This window comes from Tachypleus tridentatus, chromosome 3 (genome assembly GCF_004210375.1).
Source record: "Tachypleus tridentatus isolate NWPU-2018 chromosome 3, ASM421037v1, whole genome shotgun sequence".
Taxonomy (NCBI): domain Eukaryota; kingdom Metazoa; phylum Arthropoda; class Merostomata; order Xiphosura; family Limulidae; genus Tachypleus; species Tachypleus tridentatus.
In genome coordinates this window covers 10,048,760-10,074,813 of record NC_134827.1, presented here as the reverse complement: position 1 = coordinate 10,074,813, position 26,054 = coordinate 10,048,760, and the positions used below count along the sequence as shown (strand labels likewise).

Here is a 26,054-nt window from a genome sequence, read left to right as displayed (position 1 = left end):
AAACATTTATTTCAAAACTAACATTTTCTAATTTCTTTATGCCCTTTTATTAGCATTATGTGAACGTTAGAATTATAACTTACCCAAATCTTCATAATGTTGCTGTCTATCTCTGTCTTTACAGATAACTTAGGAATGAGAGTGATTTATTATTCAGACGAAAGACCTTTTATACCAATCTGACGAGCAAGTAGCTGCATAGATAGAATTTGCTCACTGAGGTGTGAAATGTTTTGCTGTAATTTACCGTGGTAATCCTGGTACGTCTCTCACTTAGTAATATTAAATAAAAACGTTCAAGCGATGTACTTTGTTCGATTTTATGAAACGTAAAATTGTAAAAACATCCTCTTTCACGAACGGAATATTTGTTTGGGATTTTGTCATCTGAGAAAATAAGTAGAATTGAATCTTGCTGTGCCTGAGGCAATTGTTTCATACGCGTATTTCATGGCAATGTCGTGAAACACTTTTATCGTTCCATTTTCATCTCACGAAATTGGAAGTTCATTTACTTTGATATATCTATAAAATAACGCTCTTAAACATATTGTTAACAGGTATATATGTATGGGTAATAAATATTTGACTTTGATAAAATACCTTTGAATACATTTAAAAGAATTAAAGAAAGTGATGAATTAAACAGTTATAATGAAGTAAGCACGTGTTTACAGACATAGTGTGAAAAATGTGTATAAATTAGAAGCTAATTTGTTGATTTGGTTTTTTGCATTTTTCGAACCTGTTTTTAGACCTTTCTTTCTTGTTTTATCCCATTTCTACCTCTGCTTCTGATTTTACACTACCGATTTCCTAAGCTAGGGTACGTAAGTTTTAAATAAATGATACACTTTATATTTAGTCTTTAATTACAAAGTTTTTATTCTTCTGAACTAAATACTATCACCCACAAAGTGCTCTAACAAGGGTTTACATTGAGATATTTGTGTGATTGAAATTTTGAAAAATAGTGAAGCATCCTGAGTGTACTACTACAGAATTGTTTTATATATATATATATACATATATTTGTTAGTGAAAATGAATACATTTTAATGAAGTTAAGTAAGAAAAATCACAAGGCTAGAATGCTAACTTCAAGAGGCGAGTTTACAACTCACTTATCCCCAAATGATATTACCTCATTTCTTTATTTTTATTTGATCTTCCCACAACACTCTTCAAGCAGAGAAGGGTGATATAGATGTGGGATGTTGTGGGCCTGAGCAACCACATCTCACTCTCTTAATTTTTGTATCTATAGCCACTGTCATATGTCTTTTTTGAGACGAGCGAATGGAAATTAAGACTGAAAGACGGTGTAGCCCCATCGGAGTGTGTGTTCTAGTTTTTTATTAACCTCTAAATCTTAGGGAACATTTTATAAAGTCACATTATAGCTTGTACCCTGACATCTTTTCAATTAGTGCAACGTTTTTGTTTCGACTTGTTTTAGAAGTTATAACAACTAATATATATTTATTTGTACTTTTATAATAGGCTTAAATGGCTATATATGTTGTAGTTACAACTGCAGAAAGTAAAACACTGTAAAGACTGAATCACATTATTTTAACTACAGTGTTTGCTGATCAAGTTTTGTATGTGTTTATGTTCATTAAAATTGACAAAGATGTGCATGATAACTTTTAAACCCCATAACACGCGTTTTAGATTTCTTGGGCTTAATGAAACTTTCTAGCGTTTGAGTGGGGGGAGGTTAAGATCATCCAAATGCAAACACCTGTTCGTCTTCGGCGTAGATTATTTAAAATTACTGATTTTTGGAGAAGAGAATGTAGACTTTAGTTAGACTAATAGGACTGAATATTTGTACTCACAACGTTATTCACATAAAGATGCGAAACATCGTTTTAGTTTCGTCCGCATTTAATCTACTTTGAAGTTCTACATGTTGCACGTTCTGTGGATATTACTTTGGCCATACAAATTACATTTTATCTGTAAAAGTAAAGTGAATCTCGTTTAATACTCAGAGCTTATTTATGAAATCCCAGAAATGCCTATAAAACGAATAGATTAGCAGCTCATTATTTGCATTTGCTTTATCCTATCACAAGATATTTAGGTGAATGACCTCGTGTATCAGCACATTTTTATTACTAAGGAATGAATCATCAACGACAGTTTTTCTTTATTTCGTAGTTATAGACATGAAACACGAATGAACAGTTTTAAGTATTTCGAATGAACAGAGATCAAGGAAAGTAAGGTTGGAAACGTAAATACCAATTTTATCTAATTCAGTAAACGAAGTTAGGTAATCCTTGCGCATTGAAACTGTGTGTTATATTCTAGAACGGCGACTTGAATTATAAAAAAAACCTATTGTTCTTTTCTTTAGTTGAATGAAACATTTAGAATTACTTTCATTTATTAACCATTAATATTAATATTTAAATTACTCAGTATTTGAATTAATTGTTTGATAATTGTTGTAATCTAATTGCAAGAGGAAAACGCGTGCCTCTGGAAGTGTAACATGAGCTAGCTTTAACGATTATTTTTCCAAAATAGCTTTAAGCATTTCATACCTTATTTGTTTAAACACATCTCTAAAAGTGTTGGTAATCATTGAATATAATTTTATTCTTTTATAATGTTTTATGACTTTTTAGCTTTATTCGGGCTTTTGTTTCTAAAATGGACAATGTTTTTTCACGAGAAACGTATTTGTTGTTTTTTTTTTAAATTAAGCATTCCTCTAAATATTCTGGATTACTACCGGGTTTGATCTTGGCACATAGCCGAAACTTGACAGAACTAAACTAAACGAATAATTAATACGGTTTTGTAAAAAATGACTGCTTTCTGACTTCTAAATGTTTACATAATTTATGTCTTGTTCATTATCGAATATATGTATTGAATAGCACAAAAATAATTCTTAATGTATTCTTAAGTACGGAAAGTTAATACCAAACTGATTACGACAAGAGCTATTTAGGAATAAACTCCTTCGATTTATCATTATCATTTGCAAAAATAATAAACGACAATAAATCACATTCGAACAAAATTAATGAGCATATAAAAAACACAATGTTTATATTAGAGTTAGAAATGAAAATAAATAATACGTAAGTAGTAACTTATATTCTTAATCGAAAAATGAAATTGGGATCTTGAATGATCGAAAGTAGGCGTTAAAGAGTCACTGAAAACTGTGCGAACATTTTAAGTGTACCTTTCAAGAAACCACGCTGCTCAGTTATTGACTGATGAATGTTTGATTATAAATGTTAGTTTTGCTGTACTTATTTTATATACTGACGCATTATATATTTCTTCCTTGAAGGACGTACGCAGTTAAGTAACCCTAAAGGAAGTTTAACGTAAAATAGCAATTCGTTCATGCAACTATATACTATATACGGTTCATTTCAATACTTTACATTATGTTCTGAAATATCATATCAATCAGTTGTTGGATGGCACTCTGATCTTTCCTAAATAGTTAAGTGCTTTGCGAAAGTATCAAGGAATTGACGAATTCCTTATACTTATGGTTCAAGTAGCTGTCCACTTTCTCATCCCAACGTACCACAGTTGCTATAAAGTATGCAAGCACTTATAGAGATCATTGCTCTAAAATGTGGCTTTATGAATTGGCTAGAGTAAGGTGAAATAAATAGAATCATAATTCCCCAAAATAGCACAAAATAACATTTTTTATAGATAAATTGAACATAGTCCCAAACAGAAAATAGTCGGATACGTAAACAATTATTTAATAATTTAAACTAAAAAAAATATATTGAACAGTAAAATAGAGATTCCATATTTTAAAACTTTACAATGTTTGATTTATTACTTGTTTAGGGTGTAAGCTCAGAGCCTGATGCTAAGTTATTTAAAGTTAAATATATCTTCAAATAAACTAACTCTGTCTTTATTAACTTCATTGGGTAAAACAGGGGATCATGAGAATATATAAATATAATATATAAAAAGACTATATACACAATTCAAAAAACATATTGAGGTTTAGGAGGTCATCTTTTACCATTGTTGGTTGTAAAGTCATCGAAACGTTTTATAAAGTTATATTTTGTTTTATTGTTTTACATTTCGAGGAAATTTGATACAGTAAGACAATAAAATGTTTAAATTATATTACTGTATATTGGAAAGTTGCAGTAACTTTTAACGCCCATGTTGATATTTATAAAACGAGAAAACAATAATCACGTGTACTTTTATACTATTAGTTTATATTACCTTTTAATGCAATGTAAAAATCAGTTTTTTAAATTCCTGCGAACTCAGCTATGGCATCAGGCGTTGAAAAGTAGAAGATTATTTGAGTCATAGCTGTCTTAAGTCACTATAAGCCTCAAAACAGTGTTTCTTAATTAATTTAATATGGATTGGCTTATTAAAATTCGTTATTTTATAGAGAAATACTTGCCTTTCAATATAAATATCTATTTATGTCTTCAGAAAAAATTATCTTCAAAAGGATTATAAATCTACGATTTTTGGGCAGAGAATCTATTAGCAATGCTAGGCCGACTGAAGTAGAAAAATTAGCGTTGGAAAAGAATGTTAATATAGGATACATATTGAGTCAATCAGTTTCTATTAATTCATGCGTTTTACACTAGTTCATACGGTTTGGATCATAAAAACTTGAAGTACCTTGGTATTACTACCAAATAGTCATAAAATTAATAAATATTTCAACGTTACTCTTGAGTTTGAAATTTATAGTTGCTTTTTATATAAGTTATATATTTATAAATTATGTCATATTAGTTGTGCTCGGTGAAAAGAGTACTTTTTTCTTTTTAATATTAATAATAACTTGCAATGTATTTTTCATCTCTTACATTAAATAGCAATAATGTTTCACTCCCACGGGTTAAAAAATGAAGAGACGGATTAATTACGTTACTATTACGACCCTCAGCAGTATATGCTAAATTTAAAATAATTGGTTATCTTGTCCTATCAAATGTGTTTAAAGCTTTACATATTTATTTCATTCGACAACGTTCTGGTTATAAGACATTAGAACATATGAAATGTCGATTCGTTGTGCCGTTAGTAGCTGGAAACTAAATTAAGGCCTTTTCTTTCTTTGTCTGGAATTTAGTCTAACAGTTATTCGTAATCAAAATTATAATTTCTAGTATTGTGAATATAAGTTTCAGATATTTTCTTACCCAAAAACATCTAATTGAATTTCGATATTGTGTTACCGCACATCTTTGTGGATAGAACAGGCAGTTTTATGAAAACCATTTTCGGCCATGTAGCTTGACCTGTATTCAATGGTGTGCTTGTAGACGTAGACAACTTTCATGTTCAGGTATATATATACGAGGTCTGTTCAAAAAATACGCGGACTGACGTCATAAAACAAAATGTACTTTATTTAGAAGTTACAGGTCTGGGACCCCTTCAAAGTACTCTCCTCCCCAACGCACACACTTATCCCAACGGTGTTTCCACTTGTTGAAACAGTCCTGGTACGCTTCTTTTGTTATGTCCTCCAGCTCCTTCGTCGCATTTGCCTTAATCTCGGGAATCGTCTCAAATCTTCTTCCTTTCAAGGGTCTTTTGAGTTTGGGGAACAAGAAAAAATCGCAAGGAGCAAGGTCAGGTGAGTAGGGGGGTGGGGAAGAACAGTGATCGAGTGTTTGGCCAAAAACTCACGAGTTCTGAGGGCTGAATATCGCAGCAACGCGGTGCATCTTCAATTTTTCGGTCAAAATCTCGTAACAAGATCCAACTGATATCCCACACTCTTCAGCAAGCTCCCTGACAGTCAGACGTCGATTTGCCCGCACCAGGGTGTTGATTTTGTCGACGTGTGGGTCGTCAGTTGACGTGGAAGGACGTCCAGGACGCTTATCATCTTCAATGGACTGTCGACCATCCTTAAAACTTTCATGCCACTTAAAACATGCCGTACGCTTCATAGCAACATCACCGTAAGCCTTGTTAAGCATAGCAAAAGTTTCCGTCGCAGATTTTCCAAGTTTAACACAAAATTTCACAGCAAGTCGTTGCTCCTTCAGGTCATTCATTCTGAAATCCGCCAAACGAAAAAATCGCACTTCACTTAAAACCGCGTAGCTAATACCCAAATGAAGATATCTGCAATCGGGAAATGGCGTCGTAATCAGCTGATCTGTGCGAACCTAGCGACACCAAGCGGATTCCCCTGGAACCAATTGGAGCCGCTCAATTCAAACAGTCCGCGTATTTTTTGAACAGCCCTCGTATACAATGTCATATTTTAATGAGATGCTCTATAATGATTGGAAAATTATTATATTAAAATATAATTAGTTGCTGTTTTTTTTCTATTCGTTTTCACAACAAGTAGCATGACCAGGAGGTTCAAGAGCTCGATTCGAACTCTGATAGTCGCGGGTTTGAATCGTCTTTACACAAAACATGCTCGTTCTTTCACCTGTGGGTGTGTTATAACTTGACAGTCAATTCCATTATTCGTTCATAAAACACTAGCCGAAGAGTTGGCGGCGGTAGTGTTGTCTAACTGTCCTTGTTTTAATATATCATTTCAAAATTAGGACGGCTAGCACAGATATCCCTCGAGTAGCTTTTCGCGAAATTCAGCAAATAAACAAACAACGTAAGCATTCAAAAATATTTCTATGGATATATTCCTGTTTAATAGTCACAATCGTGCCACGATTCATCAATATACGATTTCCCAACACATATCTATCTAAACATATAGCTTTACGCGAAATTCGGGAAACAAAAAATCAACATAAGTTTTTAGAAACGTTCCTAACTTGTCATAAGCGTTGAAAATATATAAATATGTTGTGATTTATATAGATATGGAACCTTAGGATAGATATATTTTTCTGTTGTTCTTGTTGCCTAAATGTCTAAAGGAGTGTTTATGTGTTTGTGGAATTTTTTGGTTGTAAGTGAATGTCTGATTTTTTATTGATTGATTGATTATTTAGGATGTACAAAACTCCGCAATGGGCTATCTGTGATCTGCTTACCACGGGAATCAAAACCTGGCTTATAGCAGTGCGAATCCTCAGACACTCCACTGTATCGTTGTGGTGAAGCGATATTTTTTTGAATTAAAATATTATTAACATTAACTCCAAGTGATGGTCCTAAGTAGATCTTACGATATTTTTATGTATTCATTTTAATGTTTTTCTTTTGTATTAGATTCCCTACGTCTGTATGTCAAACGAAAAAAAAAAAAGGTGTTCTTCCTATTGCTCTGAATTGGAGCATTTCTTAACGTGGTGTTGTTTAGAAGGTATTCAGAAGTCCCAAATATTGCGCACCTCAATTACACGGTTATGGTGTTTAAAACTTCGTTTTCACTGATCAAGTCCTCACTGATTAAAACCTTATATTACTTATTAATCATTTTCAACTTAGAAAAAAATGTACCGTTTTGTATTTGTAGGCTACACTAATAAATATTTTAACAAACTAGTACGTCTGCAACTTGTGGTTTTATTTGTTAAGACCACCATTCTATTAGACTATGGTATGTTATAAAAACATTCAAATGAAGGTTGTATAATCTAGAAAACAACTGGATGTTAGTTACGAAGTTAGTATGAAATTATTCGGACTTTGTTAAATGTAATTATGTCTCTTTGTTAGAACCAAAATGTTGAACCAAAATAAGTCTACTAGCCTTCAGGTACCTGTTTCTGTGGGTATATTCCTACTTACCAGTCACAATTGTAACATGATTTATCAATATATGATTTCCTAAAACACGTGTTCCGTCTCACAGCGTACCTTCTGGTAGCAACAGTATTGTCGCTTTAACGAGTAATTTATAATATGTTGAAGTTTTCGAGATGTTGACAGATCAGTACCTGAGTGTTTAATATCTACAATAATTTTAAGTTGAATAAGAATGGAAACTTTTTCCATGATAATAGTTTAGTTTGTTTCCTCACTCAAGTAGCTGTGAAATTAATAATTGTAGAATAACACTTTTTGAACATCACAGTAATAATTCGAATATATTTATGAAACCATTTATTTACATACTTTTACACAAATCAGTCAGTTTATGACAATTATGAAACCTAAAATTTATTTTAAGTTTAATGTTTTTAAAACTAATGAATCCAGATGAAGTTCACATAAGAGCTCATGTTTGGAAAACAGGCTGTTAGAGTTAGTGGAAGCATCTCGATCAAAAGAAAATCTCAGAAAATATATTAATTGTAAAATTGACACAATTTAAAACTATATCCGATAGTGGATTTATTATACATGATATTAATAAACTGGAAAATACAGATCCAATTGTTTTGTAATACAAACACAGATCGTTTTGTAAGATCCAATGTAAACAAAAACATACAATTCAACAACACGTACACTTTGAAGATATTTCATTGTGGTATTTTACCAAAGCAAATATTGATTTTTGAAGTTCTCCTTTGGGTTGAATTAAATATCAAATAATTTATTTATAAATAAATCTGTCTTCAAATTTAATAAGCAAATGAATAACGTTAAAAAGGATTCTCTTTTACAATAATGATATTCGTGTATTTAGTTAGTTAAGCTAGAAACGTAAAACGCAAATCATTTTATTAAGTATTTTCATTCTGAACATTCAACAGCATTTTATTTTAACATCAGATTTTATCTATTACCTCAAATTATGTTTTAACGCCAGTAACCATGACCACCTCCGCCTTCCCCGCGACCTAAACCATGTCCAATGCCTCTACTACCTAATCCACCAGCTCCAAATCCTCCATGACCACCTCCGCTTCCCCCGCCTCCTAAACCAAGTCCAATGCCTCCACCACCGAATCCACCAGCGCCAAATCCTCCATGTCCACCAAAGCCACCAAGACGACAAAAACCTATAGAAAAGAAATGACGATTTAGAGAAATTTCCTTATAAAAATAGTTGTTTTAAGTATGTAAAAATTATTGAATTTAATTCACAGAAATAAACTTGGTAGAGTTTAAAATAATAAAAATGAAAGAAAGATTAATATAAAATAATTAATCTCATTAGATAAATAATAATGGAAAATACTTATTGCATTAGGATTTCATTACACAGTATCATATCTAACATATATTCTTTTGAGAGAGGTTTAGTAAACATATGTATCCAAAGGAAAACTTTAGCTATAGTAGATATTCATCTACAATAACAACATATAAATTACTGATTACATTTATACAACATTAAAGGAAGAGTCTTGATTTTATATCATGCTTGAGCTACTTTTATTATACAATAGTTTATTATAAATATTATTTATATTTGTGTTATAGAAAATCATCTCTCTGGATATCTAAAGCTATGTAATTTAGTTATGGTCTTATTGAGCTCCTATTAGGCTACCATTAACCTTATAGTAGCTATTTCATAAACATTTTCATAGACATATTTCTATTTAGCAGTCACAATTGTACCATTATTTAACAGTATATAATTTCCTAACACACTTGTATCTCAGAACGGCTGTTATGGGTATTAACACTTTTATTAATAAGCAGAGAACAACATTTCAATGTTCCTAGGTCATCTTCAGTTTAACAAAGAGGGATATGACAGCTGACCATTGCCAGGCACATGTCTTTGGGACGAGAGTACAAACGGGTACGAGATTGTAGGGGTCGTTGCAGTTGGATATTAAGTTATTAACTAATATAGGTATAAAGATGTCCCCCTTATATTTTGGTTTTACTTGTTGTATAAGTAGAGCTTTTTTTTATTTTGCGTTTGTTTACATTTGTTTCCCTATTTAGTGTCTGGATGTGAAGGTGTTTTTTTATGTTCTTTAAATGTAATTTCTATTTTTCTGCTTGTTTCTCCAATATCGAAGTCGTGGAAGTTGTTGCATTGTATTTTATAAATTGTGATGGTGTCGTGTTTGTCTGTGTAGTTTCTACGTAGTATGGACTTTAGTTTTGTACCTGGTTTTTAAATAAATTTGGTGTTTACTGGAATGTTGTGTTTTGTTGTAAGTTTTTTTTTCCAAATGTTGGTTTTTTTTCGCTGATATCGGGAACTGAAATTGTACTATGGCTCAGAGCCAGTACGAAATAACTCGTGACCACTTATACGGACATATCAGGTAGATGTTGTTGAAGATTCCATTCGTAATTATCCAGGTTTTATTGACTCAGACAAATATATTCACTGGAACTTGTTGTGGAAGAAAGAAAGTAATTCTCTTAAGAGTGTGTGCGTGTGCGTGTGTTTTCTTATAGCAAAGCCGCATCGTGCTTTCTGCTGATTCCACGGACTTCACTTAAGAAAGTACATTACCTGAATTAAGATATTAGAATCGTTAACAAATGTTCAAATTCAAAGTTTACAAGCAAATGAAAACTTTCAGGTTTTAACTTATATGTTTAACATTTCAATATATGTTACAATGTTTAGCTCTCACAACATTTTAGACATTGCTGTTCTGCAGAGATTCGATACTCACATTTTACATTTATCGTTGTCCCGATGTAGGATGCTTATTAGATACATTAGCATTTATTTTGCATTAAAATCTTCAACGACAGAGCTCGTAAACGCATTAGTATTTTTCACATACGAGTTTTCTCTGTTGCGTTTTGAGCACGTGACTAACTTAATTTTGCTGAAGCTTCATCAGTATTATTGCCACTAAATATGGGTTAAAGTTTCACAGAATATCTCGGTATTTTCAAATATTTAACATTTGTGCTTTCTTTCGTTACAGAATGTTAATGGTAATATCGAACAGTCGTAATGTATTTACTCCCAATAATTTTAATACCCTTCAGCTTAATTGCTTATTATATTGAGTTAATACTAGCTGTATAACAGGTTTATGTGTGATATAACAGTATGTCATTATTAAGACAGATTAGGTTTTGTTAATGCCTTTCTTTCTCTTATCTACTTTTGTTCAAACTTCCTTTTATAAGTTTTATTATCAAGACACATGATAATATAATGTGCGACTGAAACAACACGCAGGACTCAGTGAGGACTGTGGTAATCCAAACTGCTACATAAATTCAGTGAATGTGCCCTACCCTTACCTCACTTCACGTACCAAATTTCAAGCAGTCCATTAAGAAATTAAAAAATCTCCAATTTTGATAGATGTCCTTACTAATTTTTTCTTTGCACCGATAGTAGGGAAAAATTATTTGACAGAGAAACACATTCAACTATTATAGAATTTTTTATTTAATTTGGTACGCGGATAAGTCTTTACATCCTTCAGTGTGTCACGTTTGGTCTATAGTTAAACTACATGTGCAATAAAAACTTCTCTTTTTTTAACCCAACATTTTACACACGTCTACGCCAAATGTCTTGTAAGCTATATTTTTACTAACGTTTCAGCAAAGAGTAAAAGTCTTTCGGTTTTAGTATTTTATCATTCGGATTAAAGAAGCCAATTTAGAGTAACAAAACTATACGGTGAAAGAACGTGCAGATAAATAAGTATTGGTTGGACCAAGCAAACTAGATTATCAGTTTCGTGCTTAAGGCCTTCTAGTGGCACAGCGGTATCTTTGTGGGAATTACACAACAGAAATCGGTTTTGATTATTATTGAATGCCAACTTTAAAGCACAAATTTGCTAAATTTTACGAATTTTTTCTAATTTAAGAGCCACGTGATATTAGCTTAAGCAATTAGCGTAAATAATTATTACTAACACTAGTTTAGAGAATAAACGCTATTACCATTCTAAGTAATATATATATTCTAAACAATCTCGTTGTTTCTGTATAGTGTAGGTCTGTTTCGAAAAAGAAAATTGCGATCCGAAAACAAATGTCGGTTACTGTCGAGTGTTACATTTTTTTCTGTGGTTTTTGGTGTGTATTGAGAAAAAACTATGATAGCTAATGAAAAGCACCTTACGTGTAAAAAAACAAAAGTGCAGCCAGAGGGATTAAACATGCGACTTAAAGAAATGAAATCGAAATTGGCAGCCAAATTCTTAGCTTCAGTTGCAGCATTGTTAAGAAATTTACAGCAAATATTAATTCATTAGTTACCTAAGTCGTGTATTTTAGTTTACCCACTATCATTTCTCAAGCTGAACAAGAAAGCACGTCATGGTTAACTAATAAATGAATATTTGCTTTAGGAGTCTTACAACAGCTAAAAGTGTCGCTTCCACTTTCGTCTCAATTTTTATTTCATTGTTTCAAGTCGTATCTTATTTTCACACCTAAAGTGTTTTTTATTTCATTATTACTGTACTTTCTTGAATCTAATCTCGTTTACGTTTTAGCTGTTATAGTTTGTTTAAAGTTAAACACAAAGCTACACCATAGGCAATCTGTGCTGTGCCCATCACGAGTATCGAAACTCTGTTTTAAGCGTTATAAGTCCGCAGACATACCTCTAAACCTCTGCGGGTCGGCTGTTAAACAAAGTTTATGCAATGTTTTATCCATGTGTTTGGTTAAGTTAAAAATGTAGATAGTGATGATGAAATATCAAACTTAAAAGTCAAAAGAACATAAAGTGTTGGAGAAACGTGATATAGCTGCTGTGCGTCTTTCCTAACTTTATATCAAACATGGGGGGAGATTCTGTCATGTCCGTTTCAAAAAACTAAAAAAAAATTATTTTTGTCTAACTGTTAACATTATTAGTTGTGTGTGCTTTAAACATTAATTCCAATCATAATTAATGATATCTGTTTTTTTTTGTTTGAAATTAAGCACAAATATACACAACTGGCTGTATGTGTTCTGCCCATCACGGGTATAGAAACCTAATTTATAGCGGTGTGAGTCCGCAAACTATGCCACTAGAGGGCTAGTAATGGTAGCACAGATGAATTTCGCAAGTGTGACACAACATTAAAGAGTAAGAGTGTTTAAGAACCTGAGTTTCATATAGTGTTGGGATAAATCATTGTTCTATTTGACGCGAAACAAATTACAAACGTTTTCACACAGCTTAAGGATATTTTTAACTATTTATTTTTTACTGGTCAACAATTTTAGAAAATGAATATTCATGATAACTGCTATTCGCTGGACTGGTGTTTCAGATGTTATTTTTAATCCAACAAATATGTTAATAATCATTTAATACATTGTATTTTCTTATAATTTTTGGTGATGAATTAAAAATATATGAGTTCATATTTCAAAACTTATTAGCCATAATAACCTCCTCCTCTACCACCGCCGTATCCGCCACTCTTGAATCCACCAAATCCTCCTCTGAATTTTCTTCCACCTCCACCAAACCCTCCAATGAATCCACCATGATGACCTCCTCGAGACCTGCCTCCAAATCCACCACCATAGCCTCCGCCGAATCTTCTACCACCATGACCTCCGCCAAATCCTCGCTTGAATCCACCGCCACCATGACCTCCACCAAATCCTTGCTTAAATCCACCTCCACCAAATCCTCCTATGAATCTACCCCCACTGTGACCACCGCCAAATCCTCTATTGAATCCACCCCCACCATGACCTCCACCAAATCCTCTATAACCTCCGAAGCTGTTCCCGAAACCCCCACCATATCGGGTTTCTGCCACTTGCAAGACGTCATCGTCGTCGCTGCTACGACACATTGTGGCTACGGTAGCCAGACTCATAACAACAATGATCTGAAAGGTAAAGATTGTTGTAGAGTTACATAAGCCGACAAATTTCATTGCTACATCTTTCATGAAATAGTTATTTCCAACAAACTATATTTGTTGTGTACGTTTTTCGTTACACGGATACTGAAATACTTTAAGCAAGTTGATGAACCGAAAGTCAAGTTGCTTCTTGTGAAAACAGCACATTCTTTTACTATACCTGTTGGTTTTCTTTTGTTTTAGAAAAATACACTATTCTATACAACCTAAAATGGTTACTAGTGACCCAAAATGTTTGTTTTGCTATAACCCACCTTCCATTTGTTCAGTATTTTCTCCCTACTGATACTAAGTTCTTGAGGTCTACAAAAACAGGTGTCTTATTAAGAAGGTTTTATAAAAGCTCGTGTTTATATCTTTTTACATTGATAAGTGGCAATAAGGATAAATAATCCACTACTGTTAAAATCTTGTTACCAATGAAAACTCAACTCACCCAAGTTCTCATGTTCTAATCTAGTTATGAGTCCTATGATGTAAAAAGAAACAATGAGGTGCTATGTAGCAACAAGCTTTATATACGTTTCACGATTCATCATATTACAAGTCTAAGAGGCGGGCACTACAGAAAGAAGGTCACATGGGATATTCCTCTTCCAACCAGAGAAAAGAAAAAAGGCAGGTAAAGTTTTTCTGAATAGTCAGGTTTTTTTAATAATATGAGGACACTTGTAGGAATGCCCTTGTGTTTTTCTATTCTTTGTAAATATGATTGTGTTTTCTCTACATGTATTTGAGTTTACAATAATATCACACCTATCATTCGAAACCTTGGAAGTGGTATAATTTGTACGTCACATAAAATAACAAATACTGATTTTTTTCATCATTCAAATAAAGATTAAAATACAGCTTAGAAAATATGAGCGATTTTAAACTAAACTGATGAATTTATTAACAATACAATAAAGGAAATGTATTAATGCTTTTGACGAAGGTTACATTTGCTCATGCAAGAGAGACGTATTTGCAATTGAACGTTTGTGCAATAAGACAGCACAACAAATGCGTATATTATTCATTCTAAACCATGCAAATTATTACACACATTCGACAGGCCTCAACTTTTCTAATCTTGTGTTTACATTTTCTTTTTCAAGTCTGTTTGTTTTAGGCGTTCCCCCTAGTATGTCCGCAGACTTGCAATACTAGAATTTATGTTTCGATACCCGATGTGAGCAGAGCACAGATAGCCCATAGGAAATAAATCTCTCTAGCATTTGAAAGCTAATTTTTACACCGACAAAGCTTAAAATAATACCATATAAGTATCACATCCTCTCATATGGGTTCCAATTATTCTTTTAACTTACGCGCCTCTATGACTCATCATAAAGTCTGAAGGATTATTACGTTATAAACAAGGTTTTGATACTCGTAGTAGGCACAGCACATACCGCTTGTTGTGTAGCAGTGTGCTTAACAACAAAGTTTTAATTTTTCATACAAACATGAAACCATTACTGTAAATGTTCATGAAAATATTACCATATAGATTCAATATTTATATTAATCCTCTAGTTTGGTAACTAATGACATTATTTTAGGAGGTATAACAACTGTTCAGGTTAGAAGAAGAAAATGAGAGAATGTTTTTAATACACAGTATTTTGCTTTAACTACTCTTCTACGTTATCAGATAATGAAGATACTTCTGTCGTGTTTAAATGTAATTGGGTTCTTGTAAATAATTCCAACTGAAATTCAATACTTCTGAACAGGTTGTAAAGTGTATCACTGTGACATTATATGTAGCGTGGCTACAATCTACGTTGATTATAATTTTTTTTCAAATAAACTTTAACAAATACTCAAAAGGAAATACCAAAACTGTGAACTACTTATGATCGTTCCCTAAGATTTCCTTAGGCATTAGTGGCACAGCGGTATGTTTGCGAGCTTACAACGCTAGAAACAGGGTTTCGATATCACTTATGGGCAGTGCAGAGATAGCCCATTGTGTATCTTTGTGCTTAGTTTCAAACAAACAAATACTCTGTCGTCTAGAGTATCGGAAGTACACCAACGAAAACAAATTATAAAAACAGATTAGAGGAAAAGCATTTTTCAGTGATAAATTACTACACACAATAGAATAAAATTTCAATATTATCTTTATATTCATTAAAATTAAACAATACAAATTCAGGCAGGAAAACGCAACCCAATTAAGAGGACAGTTTCGCAAGATTACATCATTAGTTTGGAGGTTCTTATAATTGGGTTTTGACTTCTATTGTATTCACTAAAATCACGTTGTTAAGTTTGTACTTGAAAACGTTCTCTGAAAAACGTGTCGTGCAAAACTTCAGAAAACGTATGGAAAACTACCTCCTTGTCGTTTGGGATGTTCATCAAACAAAAACCTAGCAAAACATCTGTTTTTTCGTTTAGTGACAAAAAAAAACAAAACATTTTGATCAATATTGTACATTATATATGTTCCTCAATAGTCTAGGTGTCTGTTCAGTTGTTAAAAACTCTTGTAGACGAGCTGGTCGTATTTTTCACTAAAGAGATACGCATAATCTCATTTTTAAAACACTTTGAATTCTTAATAAGTGGCGACTGTTTTAACCATTAGATAAGTTTTGTTATAAAAGAATATAAAAATGTGTATATTTTTCATCAAAATTTAGCCCTTAAAAACGCTAAATAAAGAAGCATTGCTATTGTATGATATATATAATACTGATCTTAAAATTGCATTTAAAACACTAACTGCATTAACTTTACCATTTTATTTATATTAAACATTTCATATAAACTATTCTTAATGTTTTTGTTAACACTAACCATAGATACATATATTATTTATTACGAATTTCGCAAAAATGTTCTCAAATGTTTTTAATACATTCAATTCTCCTACTAAGTTTAAAGGTAAAACCAAATCTTCTAAAAAGGCTCATTAATCTGAGAATCTAAATGAAAAATTATTAAAGAAATTAGAAACAGAGTATGTCATTGGTGATGAGTGCATGTCATATCAATTGATATATTGTTTTCACCACAGTCATTTACACTGACTATAACTTTTGTTATCAAATCAAGTTGTGTTAAGTTGTTACTTTATCTTTAATTTAGAAGTTTCCAAATCAGTTTGTTTTTCTCCTTTCGTTATACGACATTGGAGCTTTAGATTAACTAATTGATTTAGCATAATGCTTGTAATTCACGTCTCTCGTTGGGGCAGTATAAAGTATATGGACAAGACAGACACCAATTCATTTCCCTCCCCCTTTGTCATCTCTGAAACTTGAATTAAATATTGAGCTACTTTATATTTAACCTTCTTTGTTTGCATCGAAATAAAAATATTCCTGTAAGCTAAAGGAATTAATTTTTTGTATTTATTTTTTTGCTTTTTATTTTATTTTACTATTTATTTCGGTCAAGGTAAACTTAGTCAATGTGATAATCATTCCGCTCACGATTTCATTTACATTTGGACCATTGTGTCATGAACTATACTTGTAGAGTACCCGAGGGTATAGGTTAACAGGATGAGTCGGTCAACATAAAACAACATAAACAGACAGGTGCAGTTAGAGCTTACAGTACTGTCAAATGAAAGAAAATTTCAACTGTAAACAGAAAACTTTATTCCCTAAAATACAAGATGCTTACAAAGAAATATAATATTATAGTTTTTTTCATACCCAACGTCATTATTACTTAGATAACTCAGTACTATGGTTTAGTCATGATGATAAATGTCCTAATACTGAACTTGTTCCTGAAAAGTGTTATGTTATTTTATGCTTTTTTAATCAACTTAACTTACCCTGTTATGTGACGGTATTGAGCACATATTCCAACTTAAACTTTAAGTTCTCTTGCTTCTTTTCTTGCACACAAGTTTACTATAGAAACAAATTACGACATTTCAGTTAAGATGATTCATTATTTCATATCTATATTATCACTTTCATTTTTTTAACTTACCTTGTAATATGTTATTACGACCACAATGAAATGCTGTTGTTGAATATATAAGTATGATTAATCCCAAATTTACAATTAATTTATTACATTATTGTTCCGGCTTTCGTCTTCATTTAGGTTTACAGTCTATACACGAGGTTGTTCTTCAGTTTGGGTTAACTGTACATCTAAGTGAAAGCACAACCCAAAACACTAATATAATTGATTAATCATCAAAACGTGAATTATTGGTGTGTTTGTTGGAAGGCACAGCCACATAATGGGATATTTCTCTGCCCATTGCGTGGAATCGAATCTCAGCCCACGGCTATATAAGTTCCCAAACTTAATCTGACTCACCGGGTAGAATATTAATTTGGAATTAGTCGCTTTACCATATTTATTAAACAGCTATATCCACAATATTCCAATAAAATATATAACAGTTTAAAACGAACACATTTTATTATACATGTTACTTGTTTATTTTTAATTATCAAGGTTTCTTGAGTCTGTTTTTTTAGTTATTTAGTATAAAGACACGTGATGAAGGTAGTCCAATCCTATCTCTCTGCAAGTATTTATGAATAGTAAACAGTACTGACCTAACATAATAAAACAAATAACTTAATTGTTTAGTATATGTGTTAGCTTGTTATATAAGCAATAATTGTATATAGAAACCATCTTAGTGAAAATCGTTAGTAATCAGATAAAAGTATAAAAAAAGAATTTTAAATCTGTTTTGGAATATGTGATGAGTTTTGTTTTGTTACCACATAACAAGTTTATCATATTAATACACACATTGAAAGGTAACTGTTGCTAACTTAAAACCATTAGGTTATATATATATATATATATATGTATATCGTTTTATTTTTACTATTATTATTATTTTACTTTTTACATTAAATATTTTATTAACAAAGGTAAAGAATAAATGATGTACACACAATAAAATTATAAGAATGAAAGAACCGACCGACTCTCGAACTCAGTTAAAAACATAATTTCCCATTAGCTGAAAGACAGCGAACGCATATTGCATTATATCAACATCTGCTACATAATGTTTCATTTAAAAATGATGTTATGATTTGAACGACAATCAAAACAACTTAATGAGGTATATTTATAATATTCATTTAGCAACTGTCACCACAGATATAACACAAAATAGTACTTTTTTGAAGCTTCTTACATAAACTGTTTTGTATACCTTCAAATGTTAGGATTAAAGGCAACAAACAATTAATGAGATTTGCATACAACTGGTAATTGTTATTAACTTACGTGCTGTGGCATAGTGAGTAATATGTTGCTACGGATAAGGAAATATAACAAATTTCTCTACGTCTTTGTACAGAACAGTTTGTTTGATTGTTTCCGAATGCAATGGTTGTCTATATCTAGCACATTAAATTTTGTTAACTATTCTACTATATAAAAAGCAAAATATTGAATCCAGTTTTTATCAAAAACCTCTCATTGTGAATAATTGAACTCGGTACTACTAGGAGATAACAAAAAATGTAATAGCCGCATAAAACATGACATAAATCTCAAAATATACATTTCAATAGAGAATCTAATTTTAGTAATTTATAAATCATAAATTGCCTGAATGTAATAGAGATAATTTTTTTATAAGTTGTAGCAAAATATTTTATTTCTTTGCACCTAATGATACTTCAGGCTTAGTTAATAAAAAAGGAAATTATATGTGATTTACTAAATAACTGGCTTATTCATCTAACAAAAAAGTATTACACTGAACATTATTAGAGAACTGTTTTAATATCTAAAGGGCCAGCATGGATCCCCATCTCACCAAACATGATCGTCATTTCAGCTGTGGGGGCGTTATAATGTGACGGTCAGTCCCACTATTCGTTGATAAAAGAGTAGCCCAAGAGTTGGCGGGGGTGAATTATTTAAAGAACTTAACTGTGTATTTTATTGTATCTTGACTTCTCTTTAATTACTTTGATTAAATAATGTAATTAATACTTGTTAACCTTATAAGTTTTGAGCACAGTGTAGAATTAAGTTGAAGTTACCAAACATTTGATTGGAATATAACAAAAAAAAACTAATTTTAAATTTTTATGCATCCGTAAGCATAGCATCGTATCATATATAACTTGAAAGTGAAATTTGTTTATGATTAACTTCCAATGATAGCAAACCTATTACACAGATCAAACTGAAAATTACATCTTTGATTAATGTAGGTAATTTATTATTCCGTTCTGACTTAACAAAATTCTGTGCAATAAAGAACATTGTTATTACATACAATGTGACAACTGAAGAAACTAGAATATGGGTTTTAACAGAATGCATCATGTACGTTTAGTGGTTATTCAGGGCCCTCTTGAAGTCATTCGTAATTTACAACTGCTGACCACCACCGACATGGCTATTGTTATAACACAAACACACGCACAAACACCACAGTTAAAAATTCGGATCTTGTTCAATGATATATCCTGGCTCGAATCTTGGACTTTCCCACCAGCACCACAAACATTAAGCCATTATTTATCTGAAATGAGTTTTGTTTGAAGTAGCGTCATATAACATGTGAGCTTCCATCCTGATACCTGTTTCATAAAGCTCTAATTTTTGTAGTTTGCTTTCCATTTTGTTGTAGTGTATTCACACAAGGTAGTGATTGTTATGTTTTATTTTAATGAGATAATATTTTGGCTTAGCTTCAGACTTTCGTAGCGGAAAACGACGATTAATCTTTACCTGTGATGAGTCTGATAAAACGTAAGTGGTTTCTGTTGTTCTTGCGAAAAGATATACGAACTGTTTATGGTATATGGTACCATAAGATACAATAAAACACGAGGTCTAATTTATTTTTTCCAGAGTACCACATGAATATTACTGATGCAACGTTTGTTGTTTTTTGTTGAATTTTTTAAACTGTAACTCACAAGATGTTTGTGTTACCAAAAGACTCTGATGTTTAGTGCAAGTATTTTGACAAATATAAGATGGTTATAAGGTAACAGGAAGATCTTTCCTCAGTTCTAAATGAAAAATAAACTATCAGATTTCATATTCAACAAGGTATAAATATATAATTTTTCACTCAAGTTAATTATATGAAATTACATTGAATTATCAAAATACACGTCAGCTTCAGATAAAATGGTTTTGTTTTGAATTTCGTGCAAGCTGCATGAGGGCTATCATCTCTAATTTAACTGTGTAATACTAATAACCACTCACCACCAACTGTTGGGCTACTCTTTTACCAACAAATAGTGGGATTGACCTTTACATTATAACACCTCCACGGCTGAAAGGGGAGCATGTTTGGCGTGACGGGGATTCGCAGTCGCGACTTTTAGAATACGTGTCGAGTGCTTTAACCACCTGGCCATGCAGGGACTAACAAATAAAATGGAGAAGTCGAATTAAACAGTTTTAAGAGGGTATTCTATCAAATAACCTGGGGCGAACATAGTCATATCTCATGGTTTTTTAAAGTCGCAAGACGACAGGAGATGTTGAAACTATAAGCTTAATTCTGTAATTATGTTTCACATGTTCTTCAATCAAACCTGACAAAAACAGTCTAAGCCTATACTAGCCTCCACTCCTGTCTCTGTAGTTCTGTGGTACTTGTTTCTACAAGTACTCAAAAATATTTGTAATTGAACTTTATAATTATAATGGCATCGCTCTTTTCATGTCGTATTTATTTGTTTTTCTCTTTGTTTATTGTTAAACACGAAACTACAAACTCTGTTGTCTGTTTTTAAGTGTTATAAACCTTAAAACTTACTGCTATGTCACTGAGAGGTTTATATTTCTTAAAACAATATTATTTGAGAAAAAATTACAAAAAAGCATAATATATTTGTAAAAATATTAACTTTTCCGGCATCATATCCATAAAAAGGATTTTAAAATTGTCTAAAACGTATTGTATAACACAAGTATTGTACTTCATAACCACATAATCTAAAGAGGTTATATTGTTAAGTCGTAACGTGTGAATATTATTGTTTACAACGTGTTTATGTAGTTATTATTATGTCAGTACGTTGTGAAAAATATTACACAGTGCATTGCAAACGTGTTATCCACCCCTTACTAATAATGTTTCTTCTTGGTGAAATACAAATAATGTAAACAATTATCTGATGAACTTTTTTTTATTAAAAACTCTAATGGATGTACTTAACAAAATTATGTGAGAAGGAGGTTAAATGTCAACAAAACCTCCAAAGAAAAATAGGTAAACTGAAATTTCCTGATTGCGTATGTATTCAGCCCCTAAGCACAAAACTATACGGCCCGGCATGACCAAGCGTGTTAAGGCGTGCGACTCGTAAACTGTGGGTCGCGGGTTCGCATCCTCGTAGCGCCAAACATGCTCGCCCTTTCAGTCGTGGGGGCGTTATAATGTAACGGTCAATCCCACTATTCGTTGGTAAAAGAGTAGCCCAAGCGTTGGCGGTGGGTGGTGATGACTAGCTGTCTTCCCTCTAGTTTTACACTGCTAAATTAGGGACAGTTATCACAGATAGCCCTCGAGTAGCTTTGTGCGAAATTCAAAAACACACAAACAAAGCTATATAAAGGTTTTCGGCAGTGTAAGTCCGCAGTCATACCACTGTGTACAAACAAAGCTATATAAAGGTTTTCGGCAGTGTAAGTCCGCAGTCATACCACTGTGTACAAACAAAGCTATATAAAGGTTTTCGGCAGTGTAAGTCCGCAGTCATACCACTGTGTACAAACAAAGCTATATAAAGGTTTTCGGCAGTGTAAGTCCGCAGTCATTCCACTGTGTACAAACAAAGCTATATAAAGGTTTTCGGCAGTGTAAGTCCGCAGTCATACCACTGTGTACAAACAAAGCTATATAAAGGTTTTCGGCAGTGTAAGTCCGCAGTCATACCACTGTGTACAAACAAAGCTATATAAAGGTTTTCGGCAGTGTAAGTCCGCAGTCATACCACTGTGTACAAACAAAGCTATATAAAGGTTTTCGGCAGTGTAAGTCCGCAGTCATACCACTGTGTACAAACAAAGCTATATAAAGGTTTTCGGCAGTGTAAGTCCGCAGTCATACCACTGTGTACAAACAAAGCTATATAAAGGTTTTCGGCAGTGTAAGTCCGCAGTCATACCACTGTGTACAAACAAAGCTATATAAAGGTTTTCGGCAGTGTAAGTCCGCAGTCACACCACTGTGTACAAACAAAGCTATATAAAGGTTTTCGGCAGTGTAAGTCCGCAGTCACACCACTGTGTACAAACAAAGCTATATAAAGGTTTTCGGCAGTGTAAGTCCGCAGTCACACCACTGTGTCAATAGTGAGGAGGCTTCTTTTCCCTTAATGTCTTCCTTTTTGTCACTCGCCTCTGAAGAATAGCTTTGGGTGGAGATTAGGATGTTGTCGGTCTGTGAATCCTGACTTCCATCTCAGACATGGAACTTTGCATATCTTTCAAAGGTTCTATTGGTATCATAGTGGCATCTCCTACTAGGTTTCTACTTGCCCCACATTTAGTTGGGAAAGACAACCAGATCTTGGTAGTATGAAGCATATTCCACTTCTTAACAACGGACTTCACTGTACTATGTAACAAAAGTTTTACTTTTTTCTTGTTCCTGAGCATAGTGTTGTTTCCCAATTGCTTATGCCTAGAGTAAATGGAAAAGACCTATTTTTGTCTTCAAACTTTGTTTTTGTGACCTGGGAGTGCGTATAACGAAAACTATATTTGGGAGCTGATACGTGAAAGTGATTTACGTTACAGTCGCAAATCTCAAAAAACTACTTACTTCTAAACATTATGTTCATTTAACTTTAGTATAAATACATGTAAATCTTGATTCATATGTTGTTTTATTCAGACCTTATGTTAATGAAAATGTGCAAATCTGCTCGTTTTTACAAAGAAAATAGATTAATTTCTAAATTTCATTATCCAGGTCACAAAAGCAAAGTTTGAAGGGAATAATAGCCATTTCTGTACTTTTACAACATAAACAATTAAGAAATAACACATACTATTCAAGAACACAATTTGTGTTACATACTGATTATACTCAGCGACATTGAAATGTTCTTGTAATCTTTTGCTGATCTTTGTTTCTCTTCCACTTTATCTCTGACTTCTTTGGAAAGCTCCTTGGCCTTCATGGTTGGTTTGTCATATCACTGTGTAAACTGTGGCTTAAACAGATGTGGTGATGACTAGCTGCCTTCCCTCTAGTCATACACTACTGAATTAGGGACGGCTAGCGCAGATAGCCCTTGAGTACTTTTGCGCAAAATTCAAAAAAATAAAACAAACAATTGGTCCTAAAAAGAATAACGTTCGTCAATTATTCAAGAATATTACCCTTATTAAAACATAACACAGGCCTAGGAATTTAAACTTCAAAAAAATTGTTTTGGTTTAAATAAAGAATTTGCCATAATTCAGCCTCCATGATTTCAAAAGTAATATTCAATTTTTATTCTATCATATTAGAAATATTTTACAAGTAGGAACGAAAAACACTTTTATCTAAATTAAATTATTATTTCGTTTACCAATGAACAATTTTTATTATTATGTTTGGGTTCTAGAACGATCGGTAAGATCTTCAGGTCACGATTGGTCTAGAAAAATCTATTGGTGGTTGTCAAAATATAAGCATAATAAAATATGACACGATTTCAATGTTACTTATTCACTTACGTTTAATTACATGTGACGTTTTGCGAAAAATCTATAAACGATACAAGAAAACGAATATTATTTTCTGATTCAGTACTGGAATTGCTGTAGAACATATGAAAATGTCAAGAAATAATCGCAGGCCTGTGTACTTAAACATTATTATAACCATTAAAATACAATAGTTAAACTTCTTTATTCAGTAACAAGTTCTCACCTTACTAATGACGCATGATTAAGTATTATTACACCTGAGTTCATAACACAATGTTATCTTTAAGCTGTAACACTTATTCTATGAATAAATTCGGAGTAAATTAATCTTTTACAGATATTTCAAAATTCGTTTTGCTATGCATTCAATCATGCAGCTCGAGCATATGATTTATTTTAAATTAAAATACAATTATAAAAAAAAACAACTCGTTATGATAATATACAGTATTGAATCTTTAGATGCATTAACATATTGCACATTTCTACAGTTTTAATTCGCATTATTATGATATTTCGCTACTTTAGTGGGCCTGGCATGGCCTAGCGCGTAAGGCGTGCGACTCGTAATCCGAGGATCGCGGGTTCGCGCCCGCGTTGCACCAAACATGCTCGCCCTCCCAGCCGTGGGGCGTTATAACGTGACGGTCAATCCCACTATTCCTTGGTAAAAGAGTAGCTCAAGAGTTGGCGGTGGGTGGTGATGACTAGCTGCCTTCCCTCTAGTTTTACACTGCTAAATTAGGGACGGCTAGCACAGATAGCCCTCGAGTAGCTTTGTGCGAAATTCAAAAACAAACAAACAAAAGCTACTCTAGCAGTATTACTGGCTCTATTGCTTATTAGATCTAGTGTTACCTTAAATTAAAGTGATTGAAAAATACGTTTTATTCTTTTATAATGAAACATGAAACAGATAATACTGAAATGTGTAATATATTATCATGAAATTTTGAAAGCATTTGTAGTTTGAAATGACTTGCAAGATTTGAAGGACAGAAAAGCTTAATTTTTCACTACAATTTTTCCAATAATAGTTTAAAACTTTTCTTTTGCTCAAACAGCTAAACCAACCGCGCAAACATTAACACATATATGTTTAACATTAATTAGCACATGTAAACTCACACGAAATGAAAATAGTGGTTTCTCTATAGATTCCTTTGCAAAACGTAGGAGAATTGTATTCAAATATTTTAGCTCCACTATAGTATAATTTATTATTCTGTGGTGATAGACGTCTTCTACATAAGCACATTATATTTATAGCTGTGTATAACTATATATATTTTTACACCAACTCGTTTCTGCTCATCTTCGCAAGTATGATCGAATGATCAACCTTTTTCATAAATCGCTTTGTTTGTTTTTTGAATTTCGCGCAAAGCTACACGAGGGCTATCTGCAGTGTAATAATAGAGGGAAAGCTGCTAGTCATCGCCACTCACCACCAACTCTTGGGTTGCTCTTTTACCAAAGAATAGTAGGATTGACCGTCACATTATAACGTCACCACGCCTGAAAGAGCAAGCTTGTTTGGTGTGACGGCCTTAACCACCTGGCCATGCTGGGCCAATTCATAAATCGAATCAGAACATTTCTGAAAAGGTGACATCACAGTGGGTTTTATAAATTGCTGAAATGTTAGATAAGTTATGCTTAACTAGAAAAATTTTCATTGTTTCGGCCTACATCATTTTGTAAGTACGTTAATTGTTGGGACTTTAGTTGTATTGTTCTTTATAGTATTAAAAAAGTTCTACCGAATATTGATTTTTA

At 32.6% G+C, this 26,054-nt stretch overlaps 1 protein-coding gene across 1 annotated transcript; it reads right to left on the bottom strand.

The window, feature by feature from the left end:
• Positions 1-12,946: 12,946 nt before the first annotated feature.
• LOC143246326 (uncharacterized) lies at positions 12,947-14,215 on the bottom strand. Its single transcript, XM_076492862.1, has 2 exons — positions 14,086-14,215; positions 12,947-13,613 (listed from the first exon to the last, which is right to left on the bottom strand). Exons 1-2 carry the CDS (start codon positions 14,095-14,097, stop codon positions 13,149-13,151), a joined length of 477 nt encoding a protein of 158 aa, XP_076348977.1. The 5' UTR covers positions 14,098-14,215; the 3' UTR covers positions 12,947-13,148.
• Between the last annotated feature and the right edge of the window lie 11,839 nt (positions 14,216-26,054).